Source organism: Brachyistius frenatus, unplaced genomic scaffold (assembly GCF_029030835.1).
Source record: "Brachyistius frenatus isolate BFR_SWC_R1_liver_20210118 unplaced genomic scaffold, ASM2903083v1 Contig_168, whole genome shotgun sequence".
In the NCBI taxonomy this organism is placed as follows: domain Eukaryota; kingdom Metazoa; phylum Chordata; class Actinopteri; family Embiotocidae; genus Brachyistius; species Brachyistius frenatus.
Window position 1 is genome coordinate 179,812 of NW_027210767.1, and position 16,859 is coordinate 196,670.

Here is a 16,859-nt window from a genome sequence, read left to right on the forward strand (position 1 = left end):
AGCCGGATCCACGAATCCGGTTTCAGTCCGACTCACTGTGGACGTCCGTCAAACAGACAGCGAGACAAATACCAGAAAGATCAGATATCCATTCGGTTCAAAATAGTGACATAAAAAGTTTATGATAAAAAAAAAAAATAAAAAAAAATGTCATTACATGTTTTCTCATCTCAATTATAGTATTTTAATCTCTAATTTATCCAAATTAATTTTTTTTAAAAAGTGATAATAAAAAAATAAAATCCCTTTTATGTCCTCTTTTAAAAATATGATTTGAGGGCTGCTAAGATAAGTGCTGTGTATGTAGAAGAGAGAATCATTTAAACTAACAAGTGTTATTCTCACATGAAACTCTTACAAATTCCAACTCGCAAACTCTTAAATTCTGCTGCAGAACTTTCCAACGGCTGAATGTTGTAAAATATCTGAGGGCTGAGTTCCATAAAATGGTGGAACATAACTAAATACATTTACTTAAGTGCAATTTTTCTCCACTGATGCCACTTTTTTTTACTTGAACGCTACTGTATTTTTTACTGCATGTAATTTTAATGTAATATTTTACATTAAAAACTTCAGACTGAGGTTTCTAGTGTTTTTCTGAGTTTGTCGTTTTACCAAAAGCTTTTCCGAGAGTGTTGAAGGAGCTCCTGCATGCGCCGAGCACTTGTTGGCTGCTTTTCCGCCACTCTGCACTCCAACTCATCCCAAACCATCTGAGCTGGGTTCAGGTCAGTGATTGTGGAGGCCGGGTCACATGATGCAGCTCACCTCACCTTTTGTACAAACCTGCTTCACAGAGCAAGATAACAGCAAAGACAATTTAGCAAGATTTACAAATGATAAATGATGGTGAAAATGGTAAAACAATAAAATGTTGAAAAAAAATGAAAGTGCGTGAAACACATCTTACGTTTTCTGATGACATTGTAGCCAATTGGTAGGTTGTGATTATTTACCCAGAGGAGAAAATGTTTTTGTTTTTTTTCCTCTCCCTGCACACCAACTTTGTTTTCTGTTTCATTTCCCTAAAATTTGTGACCTTTTTGAGGGTCCGTAGCCCCAGTTTGGGAAACACGAGAGAAAACTGCCCAACCACGAAGAACCAAGCTTCGAGCAGCTCCAACAGTTAGAAAAATATCACTTAGATGGGATATTTCGCTTTAACTTTTGATCATTTAAAGACATTTTCCTGATAAAAACCTTTGTACTTTTACTTAAGTAGATTTGAGAAATGTGGTCTTTAATTTAAATGACCTGAAAACTTCTTCCTTTACCTTTTTTGTTGGGCGTTAAATCCAAAATCAAAGTTTATCCCTCATGTTCAAAAAATAAAGATGAACCTACATAATAGCTTGTTAAGAGTTTTTCTCTTAAACATCATATAGACTCAATAAAGAGCTGGAACAGACTGATACCGTTGATTTTAACTACCTTAAAGCTGCTGAAAGGAAATTACAACTCGAATAGAATTACAGAAACAAACTGTGTGTGTTTGTGTGAGCAAATCAGCAGGCTGCAAGCGCTTAATAAAAAGTCCATTTATTTTTACATTAGAACAAGGAGGCAGAGGGCAGCTAGCAGTCATAAATAAAGACAACGCAGAGGCTTCAACTAAATAAATACACAGCGGGGTGAGGGGGCTGCAGCAGCTCCAGTGTAGTGTCTACAGCCGGCCTCCTTCCACACGAACATCATTATCATCAAAGAAGAAGAACGCAGCCGAACGGCAAACACAAACAAACTAAAGCAAGAAAAGTCGCAGTAGTCAAAAATATATAAAAACTACAAATCCACAGAGGCCGCGGAGGCAACATGGTCTTAAAGGAACAATTCAGCATGTTGAAATCGTCGGCTCATTGTATCAGACTGGGTGTTTAGCATTAGTTTCCTCCAGATAAATCCAGGTTGGTGCGCCTCCCGTTTCTATTCTTAATTGATATTTATGAGGAAACTGTTTCCTCTTGATATTCACTCATTTATAAGGATTAATAGTATAATTATATGCAAATTTTACATTATAACCTCTTCCCCTCCAGATTTGCTTTTATTAAGTTAAATATTAGGATTGGATTTTTTAAAATTTTCTTTGAAATTATTATTATTATTTTAACAAGACAAGATTTCAGAGAAAACAGGAGGACAGGCACTTGCCTGTGTTTAAAGGGCGTGGTCACCTATTTGGAGTAGGAGGAGCTGCACGATGATGTTCACAGTTTGATATTGAGGTAAAAGAAAATTTATGGAAGTCTGTGGACGTCAAAATTCTAATTAAATCGAGCTGAAATTTATTAATTAATTAAAAAAATGTCTTTATTGCTTTGAATAAATTAACCAACTTATTTATTTTCATAAAGGACGTTTTCAAAAAATAACAGTGGGAGAACATTAATCTCCTGCTTGAGTCAAGTCTGAGTTTAACCTTCTAAATTCAAAATACTGAGCGATTACCTGAGCTGTCGACTGTATCCCACAGAGGGTGTCAAGAGGATGGAGCGAGTCATCACATCACCTGAACTCGTGGTAACAGGTGGTTGTGGATGCGCAGTTGATACCGTGGCCGTTTGGTGCAAGACAAAAGACAACCACGCTATCATGAGAACAGTTTTGCACTGTAAATTTCCTGAAGAAGGTCATGAGATACAGCCTAGAGCACGAGGAGGGAACATTAATAGGAGAAATTCATTCCTTTAAAAACTACGTTTCCTGTTCAGCTTTGTTCTCAATGGTTTTGGCTGACTGAACGCACTTCACATTTTTTCGCTCAGATTTCTATTTTGGCAATAACTACACGCTTCAAATGGCACCGTGTTAATTTTGGCGTCCTTAGACTTCCGTACAATGAGCCTTGAATACCTGTCGCCTCGCCGACGCTCTGCTTCAGTAAAAACCAGCTGCACTGTTACAAAATAGTTTCCATCCAAATCAAAACAATTTTTGTCCCTGAGCAAACGTTAACGGCCTGATTGGAGTTTTTATTGTCAGTGCAAAGCTCAAGCGTCTTTAGTGGTTTTTGCTTTTCTGGATTTAAGGAAACATCGGGTGAAATCAGGTGGGACTCTACCATCTCTACTGTCCTACAGCACCACAGGAATGTGTCTGCTACATGTCCACCATCTGTCCACACAGATGGGGGAATAAATGCCCTGAACGTCAGCAGGAAGTCTACAACTTTTCTACATATTTATGAACTCACAGTAGCTGCAACTTTGTTCCAGAAGGTTTGATCAGGTGAACAGGTGAGAGGGGCGGAGCTCGCGCAACAAACAAGCTCAGCTGTACCTCTGTGGAACTTGAACTGGTTTTAACATTAATTTAATGTGTGGCTCCCTTTAAATGTTGACCTTCGTGACCTTTGACCCCGACAGTCCCTTGACAATCTGCTAAGGTTTGCGGGAGTCAGAGGTTGGGAAGGACCAACGCTGAATCAAAATTGTCACCGTTAGAGTCCATCAGGCGGGAAAGAACACGCCCGCCCCTCCCCTCTTCCAGCCCCTGGACCAATCAGAGTGCAGCAGAGTGGACGGCGGGGAGGTCACAGGGGTGTGTTTGGTTCAGTGTCGGGAGCGTTTGGTGGGCGGGGCAGAGACGCGCTCTGATAGGCCGAGTCTGCCAAGTGCTGAGTGGAAGAACTGCTGCAGGCGGAGTCCGGCCTTTGCCTCGTTAGTGTGACGAGGATTATACTGAAGACAGTTGGAGAACATCAGGTCCACATCTGAGATGTAATCACCTGCGGACACCAGGGGGCAGCAGAGAGACGAACAGGAATTAATGTCCACTTTCCAATCAGTGAAAATAAAATGCATTTTCAGTACTTTTAGAGTTGTTGTTGTTTTTTTTTTTTTAAATTTAATAACTAAACAGTTTGTAATTCACAACCTGAACTGTCAGACTCAACCCGATTAGATCGGTTAAGGCTCAGATTATCTAATTATTCCAGCAGCTTTGAGAGGGTCAGACTCTGCACTATGGTGGATAAATGAACACTGGGGAAGGGGCGGGGCTCTCTCAAAGCTCTGGGTCCGAAGTGTGTCAGAAGTTACAGACGAGGTAAACGAAATAAAACTACACCTGCACGTTGAAGCCAGGTCTGAACAAGCGCCGAGCTCACTGGTTCATCAACAACACCTCACAGATGTACAGATGTGTCGAGAAAAAGTTGATCAGCGACGCGAGTTCACTTCTTTCTCACCTGCTGTCTGATATTCACAGTTGTTGACTTTCTCTCGGATGGTGCTCAGTGCGATCGGCTTCTTGATGATGTCGTAGTAGTCGGGAACCTGCACACAGGTGGGTAAATTATCATAAACGTACAGCAGCTACGCGTCGGGTCAAAGCCGAATTCAGACCAGAACTTATGAGATCATCAGATCTGATTCGAAACTCTTCTCACCTCTGAGATGAATGCGTGTGTGCGTGTGCGTGCGTGTGTGTACCTGAGTCCTGGATACCAGTTTCATGAAGGGCCAGCTGTCTTCATGCCTGACCAGCTCCACGGTCAGCTGCTCGCAGGCCGACAGCTCGTGGACTCCCTGGTTCCTCCCAGAGGAGCGCCGGGTGGACGATGACGAGGACGAAGAGGAGGACGTTGGGGGGAGGACAGGTCTGGATGGTTTCGGAGGGGCCGCAGCGTCTGGGGGAGCAGAGGAGAGAGAGGCTGATGTTTACGCTTTCATTTCAGGTCACCTGCCCGGCTCAGAATCAGGACCTGGTTTCTCTTCAGTCCACGTTTTTGAGCACTCCACATATACCTGCTTGCACTACCATGTGTACCTAGAGGTGACTGGTTATTTACAGAGGGTGAAATATTTTGTTTACCTGAACAAGGCAGGTAAATAATGTCAATTGGTTCACTGAAAGTTCATTTGGTATTTACTTGTTGGCAGATGCGTGCCGATTGGCTTTTAACTAATTGTTGATTAGTCCTTTACCGATTGTAAAGTAGTTGTTTACTTGTCGTTACCTTGTTAGTCAGTTGTTAAAAATAACCTGTCAGCAGGTGTTTACTGATTGGTTGTTTACCTGTTGCCGCTCTCTTGCGGGACTCGCTCGGAGCGGGTGAGGTTTTGGTGTTGCTGTTTGGTGCCAGGATCTCGTGGCTCAGACGGGCGCTGTTCCGACTCCCGGAGCGGGGCGGCGCTTTACCGCCAGAAGCCGCGTTTGCTTTCGATGAAGGGGGTGTGGTCTTTTTCCCTGAGGACCTGTGATTGGACAGAGTCAGTAAATTATTATCAGGACTACAGTAGACTGAGACAAGGACAATGGTGAACTTGGATCAGGGATACAGTGATCTAGGATCAGGTCTATAGCATAGACTTACTTGGAGGCTGATGAGTTTTTCCCTGCTGAAGCGGTGCTGTTCTTGGGTGTGGCCTGTTGACTTTTGGGCGTGGTCTGTTGGCTCTTGCCTTTGGGGGGCGGAGCCTGATTCTTCTTGGCGCTGCAGAGATTCAGAAGAGAAACCGCTGTTACATCGTGATCACAGTGTTGATGGAGCAAGTTGAAATATTTCTACACGTACGTCACGACTACTTCTTCCTCCTCCTCTTCCTCCTCTGACTCCTCCTCTTCCTCTGACTCCTCCTCTTCTTCCTCAGACTCTTCTTCCTCTTCCTGTTCGTCGTCCTCCTCCTCTTCCTCTGACTCCTCGTCGATAGAGGAGCGCTGGCGAGACGGGACGCGGCTGGATCTCTGCTTGGGTCGACAGTCTGGACAGAACCAGTCGCCTTCCGGGACCGTCTGAGACGGAGAGAGTTGATTAAATCACCGAAATACTGGAAATGTCACAATGTGTGTGGCATGTTAGCGTTAGCATGCTGCTAATACAGACATGACTCTTCCTGAAGCTGCTTCACAAAAAAACATCCAGCAAACAGTGAAGTGTTGTTGTGAACCAGTTGCATTATCTGTTCAGTCACGTCTCAGGTGAGTCACGGACTGACTGGAAGTAAAACAGAGATGCCTTGTTTGGGGAAGTTAAGCAGAACTGGAATGACTAATCAGTTGATGGTAAAGGGGCCTCAGACAGTGGGTGTGGCTTATTTACCTTCAGCTTGGGCCTCAAACAGTGTGTGTGGTGTCCTCGGTCACAGCCGTCACACAGCAGCATGTTGTCTGCATCTCCTTTGCGTCTGCAGATGCGGCAGCGGGCATTAAGAACGGACCGGGACCAGAGGACGCTTCGCTCCAGACTGGACAGGTGGACGAAAACCTAAAGAAAAAAAAACACCAACAAAATACACACATAAATCAGGGCGTTAATCTCACTTAGACATTTAGAAGTGTGTCGACAACTCTTGAGAGGGACATTTCCGACAGCCGATACAAGCAGAAACTTCTGACTCCGGTTGACTGAATCGGTGTCTGATGAACTTGTCCTGACCTGAGACAGGCTGGAGCAGGACTGCAGAGAATCCCTCCATCGCTCCAACACCGTCTTGATGACTCGACCGCTGTCGCTGCCATCTGAGATGGAGAGAAACAGACGGACAGAGGTCTTTTTTTTGTTGTTGCTGATTTTAAACTGTAAACTGGCGCCTTTGATGCAGAGATCAGATCAAAATATGATTCGACTGAGAAACAGAAACTGAGAGTGAAACGAGGAATGGAGTATCTTTAACACGATCAGAATGAGATCTTTAGTTTAATTTCCCTTCCTGTTGCTGGAGGATTTGTTAATCGACATACCGTCACTGGCCTGATCCTCATCTTTCTTCTTATTCTTCTTCGTCTTCGGGTCTTTCTTTGAGTCGTCATCACCTGCAGAGGGATGAGCACGTTGTTAACATAATACACCAACTACAATAAAACGCGGTTTACCACATACAGACTTCAACATTTTCTTCAACCTCTAATGCGTCACATGACTCGTTCATGCACAGGATCTCAACACCAGTTTCTGTTTTTTTGTTGTTGTTTTTTTTTTCCTTCAATCACACACACTCAGTCCCAGACTCTTCCGAGCTGTTCCAGAGCTTTCCGGGCCCGGAGAGAGACTCACCCAGCGGAGCTTTGAGGAAGCGTCTCTCAATGCCTTGCTCGATGTGAGTGAGGGCCTGAGCCAGGATTCGTATGGAGCTGCTGACCACCTGAGGAGTCCCACTGCCGCTCGTCCCACAGGCCGCTGCGCCGTCACACTTCAGCTCGTGCAGCCTGGCACACAGAAAAATAACACACACACACACACGTGTGAAACATAACACACAGGAACACTGAAGTCTGAGTCCAGTAAAGCTGAAACCTAAATATCAACCTTCCACATTTGTGTTCCGAGACCCTCATTTGAAACACATTCACTGTCAGTCAAACCACACTATAGACCGAGGGTCAAGTTCCCAAGTCTACTTGTCTGTGTACCTGTCTCTGGTCCTCAGGTGGACAGAGTCCACCTCCATGGCCTCCGCTCGTCCGTTCACTCCTGCGCTCTCTCTGCAGTCAGAGCCGAGCAGCTCGTAGTTTCCTGCTTCTAAAGCGGAGCGCCACACCTGTCTGTCCTTCCCCTGAACACCAAGAGAGTACGACGGGTGAGTGCCGCGTCAGCCGTGCATGAGAATACCGGTCGTTTTACATCATCGGCAGGTGTTCGTACCTTCAGAGTTCCCAGAGTTCCCTGGTGGATGCGGTCCTCGATGTCCAGCAGCAGGTCTCTCAGTCTCGCCTCCATCAGAGTCTCAGCTGCAGCAGTGCATTCTGGGACTGATCGGGACGACTCCGGGTCATCTGGACAAACAGGACAGCGCGTTTACTTTAAACCAGCAGTGCCTGCGTTTCCCTCCATCTTTCCTCTGTGTTTATTCCTGTGCATTTACCTGCCAGTCTGTATTTGTTCCTGTCACAGTTCTGCAGCAAGTGTTGCAGCCTCTCCCTCTCCTGCTGCAGCGCCTCCTTCAGGCTGCTCTCCCTGTGACCTCGAGGGTTCAGGGCCTCGATCAGCTGATCCACCTCCTCCACGGAGCTGTAGAAGGACCACTGGTTCGGACGGTTGACTGGCGGGCCGCAGGTGTGGAGGGGGGCGGGGCTTGAGCCAACACTGTCGGGTCACGAGAGCAAGGTTTGGTCGTCGTTAGAAAGCCCTCTGAACGCTGAAGAGCCATGGCGGTATAAATCGTCACCGCGGCCTACCTCCCCTCGGCTGGTTCCTCCTTGATGGCGTCCTTGTCCTCCATCTTGGTTGTGGCGTCCTGGGCGGGTTTGGGGCAGGGCTGCAGCATGTCCTCCGTCAGGCCAAAGCAGTCGTCCTCCACAAACAGAGCAGAGGCAGAGGGGAGGAGCCAGTATCGGCGGTACAGCCGATCCCGGCCGAGAGGCAGCAGGCAGGTGCAGGCCGCCGCCTTCTGGATCCGCTCCTGCAGCTCTCGAACCTGCAGGGACGAGACGGTCTGATGAAACACGGATGTCAATGCCCCGTTTGTGCGATCTCTGCTAATAAAGTTGGCTGAACAGGAGACACACAATGGCCAAAAAGCTGTTTTTCATGGTGATAATGTTCATACAATCAGTTCCTCTTATCAAAAGTGGCATTTTCCTCCCACTGGCAATGAGTTTACCAGAAAGGGGTTAATCAATGAGACGTATCAGGATCGACAGTCTGACCTTCTCCTGCTCTTTCTCCTGCTCTTCTGCACTCAGACCAGTGGGAGGGCAGGACGACAGTTTGGGGTCAGAGGTCGTCTGCTGCTGCTGCTGCTCTTTCTGGTTGACTTTAGCTGGAAGAGGAGAAACAGAGTGAAGACACATTTTGAAAGTGGGATTCATTTTCATGTCGATGGACTTGCATATGCTTTTTTGTTGTTTTGTTTACCTTTCATCATTTTTGTGCTGCTGGATGAAGAGTTTTGCTCCTCATCATCCTTAGTGTGATGTTCTGCAGGATTCTCACTGAACAGAGAACAAATATAGAGCTTTTTTTTTGTTTTTTTTGAGAGCACTTAAAACAAACTATCTGCCGTAATGTCATAAAGGCCAAAGGCTCAAAGGTCTTCATGAAAACCAGGCAGGATGATAATTAGCAAGTACGGGAATTGAATTGAATTCCTACCCGTTTGTTTGGAGTCCTCTCTTCACCTCCTGTTCTTTGAGTTTCTCCTCCTGCTCCTTCAGTTTCTCCTCCTTCTCCCTCAGCCGCTGCTCTTGCTCCCTCAGCTTCTCCTCCTTACGAAGACGGACCCTAAAAGTGAGACGAGAAGAACAGCAGGTCAGTTTGTGTCGTGTGTATACCCGTGTGTAGTTTGCCTCGTGTGTATACCCGTGTGTAGTTTGCCTCGTGTGTATACCCAGTGTAGTTTGCGTCGTGTGTACACCCGTGTGTAGTTTGCGTCGTGTGTACACCTGTGTGTAGTTTGCGTCGTGTGTATACCCGTGTGTAGTTTGTGTCGTGTGTATACCCGTGTGTAGTTTGTGTTGTGTGTATACCCGTGTGTAGTTTGTCGTGTGTATACCCGTGTGTAGTTTGTGTTGTGTGTATACCTGTGTGTAGTTTGTCGTGTGTATACCTGTGTGTAGTTTGTGTCGTGTGTATACCCGTGTGTAGTTTGTGTCGTGTGTAGTTTGTGTTGTGTGTACACCTGTGTGTATTTTGTGTTGTGTGTATACCTGTGTGCGGCCTCCTCTCTCTCTCGCCGGTGTTGTTCGGCTCTGATCTCTCTCAGCTCCTGTCTGGTGGCTCTCTGCTCCTCCACGCAGTCTTCAATCAGATCTCTGCTGGACGCCAACGTCAGCACCTTCCCCACCAGAGCCTGCAGGATCCTCAGCTTCTCCCCTGCAGACACATTAGTACTCATCAATATCCGTCAGTAACACACACTGATACTGGAACGTCCTGCAGGACATGAAGCTTTTATCCCGCGCATACAGTACAGTCAGTTTATATCAATACAAGTCTAAACAGATCAGTATTCATTGACTTTGATCGTGTACATAAGCAAGACGGCGTTTGATTGGCCGGTTGCTCACCTGGCGCCAGGTCGTACACCGCCGTGCACGACAGCCTCTTCAGCAGCGCCGGCTCGGTCAATCGCAGCTCCACGCACGGGTCGTCCATCAGCGTGAACCCGCCCTGCTTCTGGTAGCGGAGCTTGGCGTTGCCGTGGTTACAGTCGGCGCCGGACGCCAGGATGTGCAGGCGCAGGATCTCCGAGAGCGTGCAGCTGTCCAGGTCCAGCTGCTTCAGACTGCAGCCCTGATGCAGCTGAGGCCAGGCTGCAGCCAATGAGGCGACGGCGCTTAGGGCCGACCGAGTGGCGTCAGAGTCATCGTCCAGAGCCTCCGACAGGTCTGCGGGTACACAACATGTACACACACACACACAATATACACATGTAATACACACATTATATACAACAACTGTACACACACCTTATATATATATATACATACATACTGTAATATACAAAACACAGCACCCCCATGTGGGCATTACCGACATAACATGAGGTGTAATTTGTAAGTTGGATGATTCTCTGAGTTTTGGTCTCACTGGAGAAAATGTTCAGACTGAACACACAGCAGCAGGTTCAGTTCAGTTGTTAGGACTCAAGGACATTAAAGTAAGGACATTTAGGCTTGTCTTCATGTTGGGACAGAGCTTCACAGGACTGTTCAGTTAGTTTTAAGCTTCATTCTTTTCTAACATGTCAAAAAAATAAAACCCTGCGTTTGTGCGTGTGTCTGACCTTCAGCCTGGTCTTTGGCCACCTCCTCCTGCTCCTCGTCCAGAGCCTGAAAAATGGCCGACAGGAAGAAGAAGAGCAGCTCACAGAGAGGACCTTCAGGGTCAGAACCCACCAGAGCCTCCTCCAGAATCTCTGTGGAGAGAAAACATAAGAACTGACAACCTTCAGAGACTCTGCAGAGGAGATGAGAACTAAACATCTCTCCCTATGCCACAACTTGGAACAAACAATATACAGAAGTCCAAGAACCGGTCAGAACCGAGTGAACCTCTAGAAGATCTGTCAGGAAATAGAAGATCATCTGAGATCGCTTCCCTTAGGAGTCCTCTACTAAACCTGTGGAACTTCTCAATCCACCAGCATCTGAACCAACAAAATATTGTACCCTTAATGTAGCAGGGGGACTTAGAGAATATCTATTACAATGAACACAACGTCTCTTAGAACGTCTGTAAAAACCTCTTTTGTAGCAAAATGAGAAATATCAGCTCAAACTTAGAACCAGCTACTCTTACAGGATCTTAAACAGATTAAAAGCACGATAAAAAAGACAACACTGATCGCTGGGATTTCAACTACAACCCCCGGAACTCCATCAAAACTTCCTTCCACACAGCAGGACCACATCACCGGATTAAGGCAGTGGAGAACAACAGGGTCCCACAAAGGTTCTCACCCAGAGAGATGCCGTCGGGGAACTCGTCCTTCAGGTCGAAAGCCTCGCCGAAGGCCCGCAGGAACTCCAGAACCATCAGAGCGTCTCCAAAGAGCTCCGCTGGAAGACGGGTTCTCACTTGAACCGGACTGGGCAGCTCCTGGCGGAACCAACACATGCAAAGATCCATGGATCAGGAATCACATCCTTAACAAAACCACAACGTCACATTGATACTTTTAAAATTGATACGATAATAAACTTAGATCTTTCAAGTCTGAAAAAGGTTGTATGATCTGCAAATTGAAAGGCCTACAAATATTGAGTGGTTTTGATGGACTTCCATGTCTCCGTCTCCATGACAACATCTAAAAACTCGCTATGATGCTCACAGAATTTCTCCCGCATCAGTTTTAATCAACATGTGTATTGATCCCAGTCTGTCAGTGAGGAGGCGGTGCGTTCACTGACCTTCAGGTCTTCACACTCCATGTCCTCTCTGGGTTTATTCCACAGCTTCAGCCGCTCGGCGTACTTCTTCTTCTCCTCCTTCAGCTTTTCCCGCTCCTGTTTAAATCAGATCCACAAACGTGTCGACTCCGACGCTTCGATTTCACCTGCAGGTTTTTTTTTTTGTTTTTTTTCAATTCGACGCGTCGCTGCGACTCACCCTGTCCTTCTCCAGCTTCCTGCGCTCCTTCTCCTCCCTCCTCTTCTGCTTCTCCTCCTCAAACCTCCGCCTGTGCTCCTCCCTCAGCTTCTCCTTGTCCTCCTTCTCCCTCCTCTTGGCCTCCTGCGCGTCCTCCTTCTCCTTTTTCAGGCGAGCTTTGTCCTGAGCGGTGAACGCCATCTCCTGCCTCTGCTGAAGCAGCTTCAGCTTCTCCTCCGCCGCCTTCAGCAGCGACGAGCTTGCCTGGAAAACACGCAGCGAAGTTCACTCATCGCAAGTATTGATCAGAGATATCAGTGGACCGGGAGGAAGTCATAACCTTCATACGTACCTGTCCAGGAGAGCCACGCCCCCCTCCCCTATGAGAGGAGGGGCTGAAGGGGAAGAACGGGGGCTCATCGGGGAAGAACTGAGAGAAGGTCTGTTCGGACAGCCGGTACTTGGTCACTGTGGAGGGCTGAGAGACAGGAAGTGATGTCATTAACACAGCAGGGGTCCGGTTACTGTGACACGGGTCACGGGTTCTCACCTTGAGCGCGATGGTCCCGTTCTGAGGCTCGCAGTGCTGCTTGAAGAGAAGCTTCAGTCTCTCTCTGGACAGAGTGGATTTTCTACGGCTGTAAAAAAAAAAACACAAAGTTCATCAGTTGAACAACGACTGAAACTACTGATCATCTTCGGGTACCATTGATCAGTACTCTGCCCGAGAGCAAGTGACTCCCTCCAAACTCCCCTGCTGATCAACATGTAGGCTGACATTCAAGACCCGAGGACGCCGACATCATCATCCACACGAAACAGTAAAAATGTTCCTGCAGCGGTAGATGTCACATCGGCGCTGTTCTTTTTTTTGTCGTTTCGATTGGCGGGTTTGACTTTGATCCACAACATGAAATGCATAAAAATGTATGAAAAAATACCGACCCATATCAGACCCTGAAGAAAAGAAAAAAAATCTTACATTTAGCACTTTTTCCTAAAATATTACTTATTTATTAAAATCGAAATAGTTTCAGATAAATTTTCTTTCCGCTGATTAATCAAATTAATTGCTATCGGGCTGTTCTGGTGTCACAATCTGTTTCTCTGCGGAGGAGAAATCGGCAGTGAAGTTGAGGTCAGATCCTCCAGGTGAAGCTCCTCACCTGATCTGATTGGCTTTGACAGTGAACGGCTCGCTGTGTTCGTCCTTCATCATCCTCACTGTGTACTTAAACACCGACGGACTCAGAGGCTTCTTCTTCTTCCTGTTGGCACACACAGACTGTGTGAACAGATGCATGTCCCCACAACGTGAGAAAAAGCAAAAACGCAGTCATATCAGACTTGACCTTTGACCTACTGACCCATTGACATGCGTCATGGGGCTCTGGAAGGCGTTGCTCTCGTCGTCGCTGTCGCTGATGACGATGGTGTCGCCGTCGGCCCGCTGGGCGTAGCCGTTAGCGGCCGCCGCTCCGTTAGCGATGGCCTGAGGCGACTGCACCTGCAGGATCTCACACACATGTCTGAAACACACACACACACACACACACACACACACACACACACACACACACACACACACACACACACACACACACACACACACACACACACACACACACACACACACGTCACTTCATCTGTTTTCAGGTGCACCTTATGATGACGAATTGTTTTACTGAATTTCAACAGGTAAACGGAGATGAAAACACCACCCGTAACCACGGTAACCGCGACACAAACGTTGCCGGCAGACGGCCAGTACCTGACTCCCTTGCGTCCGCTGACGTCCACCGTCTCCCCGGGGAAGAAGCGGTCTTTGACGAAGGCGTGGACTTCCTCGCAGAGCTCCGTCAGCCTGCAGCGGTGGCTCAGAGCGGCCAGGTGGAGCAGCGGCACCACCAGGGACGGAGGGAAACTCTGGAGGCTCTGCTTCGCCCGCCGCTCGCTGTCCACCGCCTCCAGGTAGGTGAGGCCCGCTCGCCCCGTCAGAGCGCAGCTCCATACCAGACTGTTGCACAGGATGGTCCTCTCAAAGAACTCACTGGGAGGAAGAGGAGAGGGGGGGGGTGCATCCGCAGATGTATTGATCATGAAAACAGTTCGACACAGAACTAATATTCATGTTGTCAGGGTTTCTGGAGAACCAGGATCTGGTTGTTCTAAAGAAATCTAATCTGATCCATCGGATTGGATAAGATCTTGAAAATGGGTGATTAACAAAAAAAAAAAAAAAAACACGGATTCTGAAACACGATTAAATCAGATAATCCAGTGCTGGTTTGGATCCGAATCAAACCTTCAGTATGTGTTAGGGAGGCTGAGAAAAGAGCTGCGTGGCACTTAAGCTGCATCTCTCCGTGTGCGGCTGGTGGGTTCCTGTGTCTGTCTGCTTTTGTGTAAAACAAACCAATGGACACTCAGGAAATCCCCGAGGTCCCACCCACCCCTTGAAATTGACTGAAAACAGTATTTAGATATCGTAAACAGTGTTTTTCGTGTGTATTAGCGCGGCAGTATGGAGGCAAAGTGCTGCCACGGCAGAAAAAGAAAAACAGATCCGTTTCTGTCTGAAAAGTTTGTTGTGACGCGATGTTGTTCACATTTAAACGAGACAATTTCATGTTATTTCGACATACCCGCATATCATGCTATTACAAGAAACTTATGTTGTGAAATGGTTTTTTCACGTTATTTATGTGATAAATTGGGAAATAATTAATTCAATCATGGGTTTCACATTAAAACAATATAAATTGTAGTGTAGAACTTTTCATGTTATAACAATAACTTATCATGTCATAACGTAAGTTGTTATTACACAAGTTTTTTTATAATGTTATACGTTTTTATGTCATACTTGCATAAAAATATCTGTTACAATAAACGTTATCATGATTAAGAGGTTATTACGTGATAATGATCTATTTTCCTTTTTCTGGAGTGGCACAAATACACTTCATATAAAGGGATATTACAAAAATTTATTTTAGACATTTCTGTACTTTTTTTCTCTCCATATATTTCACAACTTTTGTGAACTTAAGACTTTGGAAAGCCAAGTTCAAGCACCAAAACAGTTCATCCACATGAGTAAAGGGATGTTTTCACTCAAATCAGACTTTCATTTTTCAGCATTAGGTCCAAAGCATCTCTCCACGCATAGTCTATTTATTATTAGACGATTTATCCTCATTTATGACATTGTAAAGACTAAACTATTGATCCAGACAGCAAATCAGATGATCGATCCATCAGTTGGACGCAGAACCAATATTCAAAAACACATTTGAGGGTTTCAGAGCAGGATGTTTCAGTCCACTCAAAGTGTGTCAGTGTGGATGTGAAATCTTAATGTCGACACAGATGGGAAGTTCTTCAAGACACACGAGTTTGTAGTTTCTTCAGGTTCAGTTTGAGTCGATCAATTTATAGATTGGTGATCCACAGCCCGTCAGGAAACTCTGACCAAACTGTCCCGAGCTCAAAGGCTTTATCCGGGCGGTTCAAACCGGCGCAGGTGCCCTTTAAATGGACCTCGGCGGGTCCGTTAAACGGTCCCTAACGGACGGCGGGCCTAATGGCACCGAGCTAACAGCTAAAACTAGCTCCGCTAGCCGCCGACTGACAGCTTTACTGTTAGCTGCCCGAGCTAACAGGCGCTAACCCGCTTTAGCTCCGTCAGCTAGCCCACCGAGTGAACACTAACACCTAGTCGGCCCGCGCGGTCCACATCCGAGCACCTGCTCCCGGTTTTAACCCGGAAAGTTTCATTTTTCTGCCTCAGTAAAGTTTGTTCTTCTCGGCTGGAACTTTGCCGACTGTCAGTCAAACTTTACCTCCTCCCGGCTCCCACAGGTGAGCCGGGAGGGCGGCCAGGTACTCACTCGTAGGTCCTGAAGATCTCTCGGGTGATTTTACAGAGGAACACCTCCTCGTCCGGGCGCAGGTCCGCCGGCGGCTTCTGCCGGATGAAGGCTTTCCTGTGGAGAAGCGGCATCTCAGCTCCGCGTCCACCGGCCACCTTTTGAAAAAAAAAAAAAAAAAAAAAAAGAGGAGGGAAACCGAGTCACAAAGACCGAATGTGAGGAGCCAAACTTCGCCCAAACACGTCAAACTGAAGCCCCCGAGGAGAACCGGGGCTGGAATGAGTGCGGCGGAGGTCGGACCGGGCGGCTGGACCGAGCACGGAGCGGCTCTTTTGTTAGACGCGCCGATAATCTGCCCACATGGAAGTGTGCTTCTCACCGCGTGAGCGGACAAACTCCGCGTGAAAAATCGCGGCGAACACACGCGGCACACGCTCAATAGAGTCAGTAGAAACCATTTCTGATGCTTTTTACCGAGTCGTGGATCGATGAAGCGCTAATCGGCGATCCAAAGTGAGGAAGAAGTCCCGGCTGGAGAGGGGCTCACTGGCGGCTTGTTGACCAAGTTTTAATCTACTTCACTGACCCACGGCGAGCTCGGAAATTCTAGTGTTACACATCCGTTCGCTTTAAAACGGTCTTTCAGAAGAAATGTGTAATTTCAAGATTTTAAAATAAGAATACAATGTCTTTAACTGCTTTTACTTCCAAAAATAAAAGTTCATTTTAAAACCATCAGTGATATACTTCCTGATAATAAGCTGTTAGTTGTTATATATATATATATATTTATATATATATATATTTATATATATATATGAAGTGCTCATTTATTACATTGAAAGTTGGCTACCAAAAATGTAATAAATTTAAGTGTGGTAACCATTTGATGAAAAAAAAAAAAAAAAAAAAAAAAAAGATTTGTATCTTACTCTTGTTTGCGTTGTGGCTCCGGAAAGTCTGTAGTCAATCAGGCTCCGGAAAGTCTCTTTTGTCTGTCTTATTTGCAA

The 16,859-nt window shown here is 46.4% G+C and overlaps 1 protein-coding gene across 2 annotated transcripts; it reads right to left on the minus strand.

The window, feature by feature from the left end:
- Positions 1-1,525: 1,525 nt before the first annotated feature.
- baz1a (bromodomain adjacent to zinc finger domain, 1A) lies at positions 1,526-16,415 on the minus strand. Of its 2 annotated transcripts, XM_069717062.1 has the most exons (30): positions 16,324-16,415; positions 15,868-16,004; positions 13,746-14,024; positions 13,342-13,503; positions 13,141-13,242; positions 12,525-12,612; positions 12,327-12,452; positions 11,996-12,238; positions 11,797-11,892; positions 11,347-11,485; positions 10,671-10,802; positions 9,952-10,272; positions 9,592-9,757; positions 9,038-9,166; positions 8,801-8,877; positions 8,593-8,705; positions 8,122-8,360; positions 7,809-8,029; positions 7,589-7,719; positions 7,357-7,499; positions 7,001-7,152; positions 6,688-6,759; positions 6,383-6,465; positions 6,047-6,211; positions 5,522-5,739; positions 5,321-5,440; positions 5,023-5,201; positions 4,437-4,633; positions 4,193-4,280; positions 1,526-3,730 (listed from the first exon to the last, which is right to left on the minus strand). In XM_069717062.1, the coding sequence occupies exons 2-30, from the start codon at positions 15,978-15,980 to the stop codon at positions 3,555-3,557; spliced, it is 4,470 nt and encodes a 1,489-aa protein (XP_069573163.1). In that variant the 5' UTR covers positions 15,981-16,004; positions 16,324-16,415; the 3' UTR covers positions 1,526-3,554. The 2 variants fall into 2 exon arrangements, with proteins under 2 accessions (XP_069573163.1, XP_069573164.1); XM_069717063.1 differs by having other exon boundaries at positions 15,868-16,415.
- Between the last annotated feature and the right edge of the window lie 444 nt (positions 16,416-16,859).

Excerpts from the sequence above, each read along its gene's own strand:
- baz1a (XM_069717062.1), bottom strand. The coding sequence starts at position 15,980 with ATGCCGCTTCTCCACAGGAAAGCCTTCATCCGGCAGAAGCCGCCGGCG. Across the intron at positions 12,453-12,524 it reads ACGGGACCATCGCGCTCAAG|CCCTCCACAGTGACCAAGTA; the intron begins GTGAGAACCCGT and ends CCTGTCTCTCAG. Across the intron at positions 5,740-6,046 it reads GTTTGAGGCCCAAGCTGAAG|ACGGTCCCGGAAGGCGACTG; the intron begins GTAAATAAGCCA and ends TCTCCGTCTCAG.